General features: G+C 43.8%; 1 protein-coding gene across 1 annotated transcript; it reads right to left on the minus strand.

The window, feature by feature from the left end:
• Positions 1-43: 43 nt before the first annotated feature.
• Positions 44-230, minus strand: PPTG_25033 (hypothetical protein; the record flags this gene model as incomplete). The annotated part of the gene is made up of 2 exons (XM_008919219.1): positions 44-106; positions 201-230. 2 exons carry the CDS (start codon positions 228-230, stop codon positions 44-46), a joined length of 93 nt encoding a protein of 30 aa, XP_008917467.1.
• Positions 231-2,092: the final 1,862 nt, after the last annotated feature.

Here is a 2,092-nt window from a genome sequence, read left to right on the forward strand (position 1 = left end):
GAGAAAATAAAGGCCGGGTACTCTCCAAACAGAGGATTGGCATTTATCGCCGTCGGTCATCGCGTCGTTCACCGTCAAGTGATTTTGTGTGACCCAGTAGCACAGCCTACGCAGTACCAGCAGAGCTGCTCCGATATCGATTTGCGCCGAAGCAAGCGAGCTTCTACAAGAAATCTGCGCGACCTTCTCGGGTTTCCCACCAGTAGTATGGGGTAGTCAGTTTGGTTCATCTTTTAGGTCACAACTAGATGCAATATAAAGTTCTGCGGGGGATACGATCAACCTAAACACCAACGCCATCGTCGAGAGGCCAGTTATGAACGGCTTCTCGACAGAACCATTGCCTACAATAGGCTGACCAGTGTTGTACAGCTCCTACCCGAAAGTGAAGGGCTGCGTCATCTCTTCTAACCCGTCGTTAAAGAGCTGGTGGACCGATACCCTCAGTTTGCTAACGCGGGCATGGGTTTCCACCGTAACTACCAGAATCTGCTATTGTTTTGCGATCTGAAGAAGAAATAAGATGTTTATCAAAATTGCTGGATTATTATTTATGGTGCATAACTATAAGGCCACACGAGTAATCTGCTGTTATCGGTATACGTCCTGTGCAAGTTGATTCGATCTCAAGAAGGAATCACAGGTATTTTCAAAGTATTTTTTTCAGGATGTCGAGAAAATAATAATTTCATAACTTCTGTGATTCTGGGCAGTCAAGAATGTAAGTTTGGTAAAAAAAAATGCGATTATTGTACTCCTGAGCTCAAATACAGTAAGCAGTAGTTTTTAAAAGGTGAACATTTTGAAAAACTAGACAGAAACACAGCGTACATGTTTCTCGCCAACTAATACACATAGCCACTCTTTTCTCAGAAAGGTACGATTTGAAACGCCTCGCAAACAGTCATTATTGGATAACTATGAATTCAAAAGAATCATGTCTTGCGGGATACAAAAAGGAGTTGTGAATGCCTAAACTTATCATTTCGGATCATAAATGCAACATTAAATAAAAGGGCAATTCAAATGGATCTTAGCTCCATATAAAGGCTTAAAAAAGGTGAGTCTAGAAGTTATAGGCAAGTTCGTTCAATATTACGGCACTTGTATTGGCTAGAAGCGAGCACATTAACTGCATAATAATAGTATTAAATTGAATGTGGTTTGAGCCAAGCAAAACTCTAAATTCGATCCCTGGTCGCTAGTCTCTCCCTTTTTTGTGTCGGGTATCCAGGCTGGTTTATATTTGATTGCAGGTTCGGGATAGAGCACCCAGTATATTCGTAAGCTAGACTGTCAATTAGGGACCGTAATAACAAACTTGTGTCTCGGGCTTGTAACGTTTGCTCTACCAAGGCCTCACGGGTATCGCTGAAAAGCTGGCGCTTCGATCAGTTTACAGTGTCATAGTGTAATTGCACATCCAGTAGAAGTAAATACAGTAAAGCGATTAAAAAAGCACATCAGCAAAGGTGTTGCCTGGAAATTGCAGAATGTGTTGCTTCATCCGGTTGATGGCACACATTAATTGATGTGATTGCCCTGCGCTCTCTGGGTTTGGCATTGCGACTAGCCCTTCGAGTCTAGACGAACAGTGCTGAACTCCACTTTTGCTCACGATTTTACTGCACCACTTAACCTGACGCAGAAAAAATGGTTATTTCCAGGATAAAGCTTCAGCCTGAAGCTCCAACAAGCAACATGAGTGCGTTTCAACACCTCCAACAGGTTCATACGACCCGCAGCATATCCGAGGATATCATCGAGCCAAGTCAAAGCTACGTGGTATAGCATAGGGCGAAACCCTTCCTTGACAACGTTCTGGCAGTACGCCACTGCGTCCGTTCCACTAATCACTACTCGGGTATGCGTAATGGCGCCCTGATGCGTCGTGATAGAAACGTCTCTTCGCACGAAATGGGGAGAGGTAACTTCCAATATCCACGAAACCAGTCCAACGTAACGTAGCAGGATAATTCCTCCAAAAGCCCCATGGTAGTCTCCAGGATAGGCATTGGCCAATGGATTGGTTCTGTTCTCTCATTTACAACCCTGATATCACGACGGCAAACGCGCAGAGGTTCCAAAAAAA

Source organism: Phytophthora parasitica (genome assembly GCF_000247585.1).
Source record: "Phytophthora parasitica INRA-310 unplaced genomic scaffold supercont2.584, whole genome shotgun sequence".
Classification (NCBI taxonomy): Eukaryota; Oomycota; class Peronosporomycetes; order Peronosporales; family Peronosporaceae; genus Phytophthora; species Phytophthora nicotianae.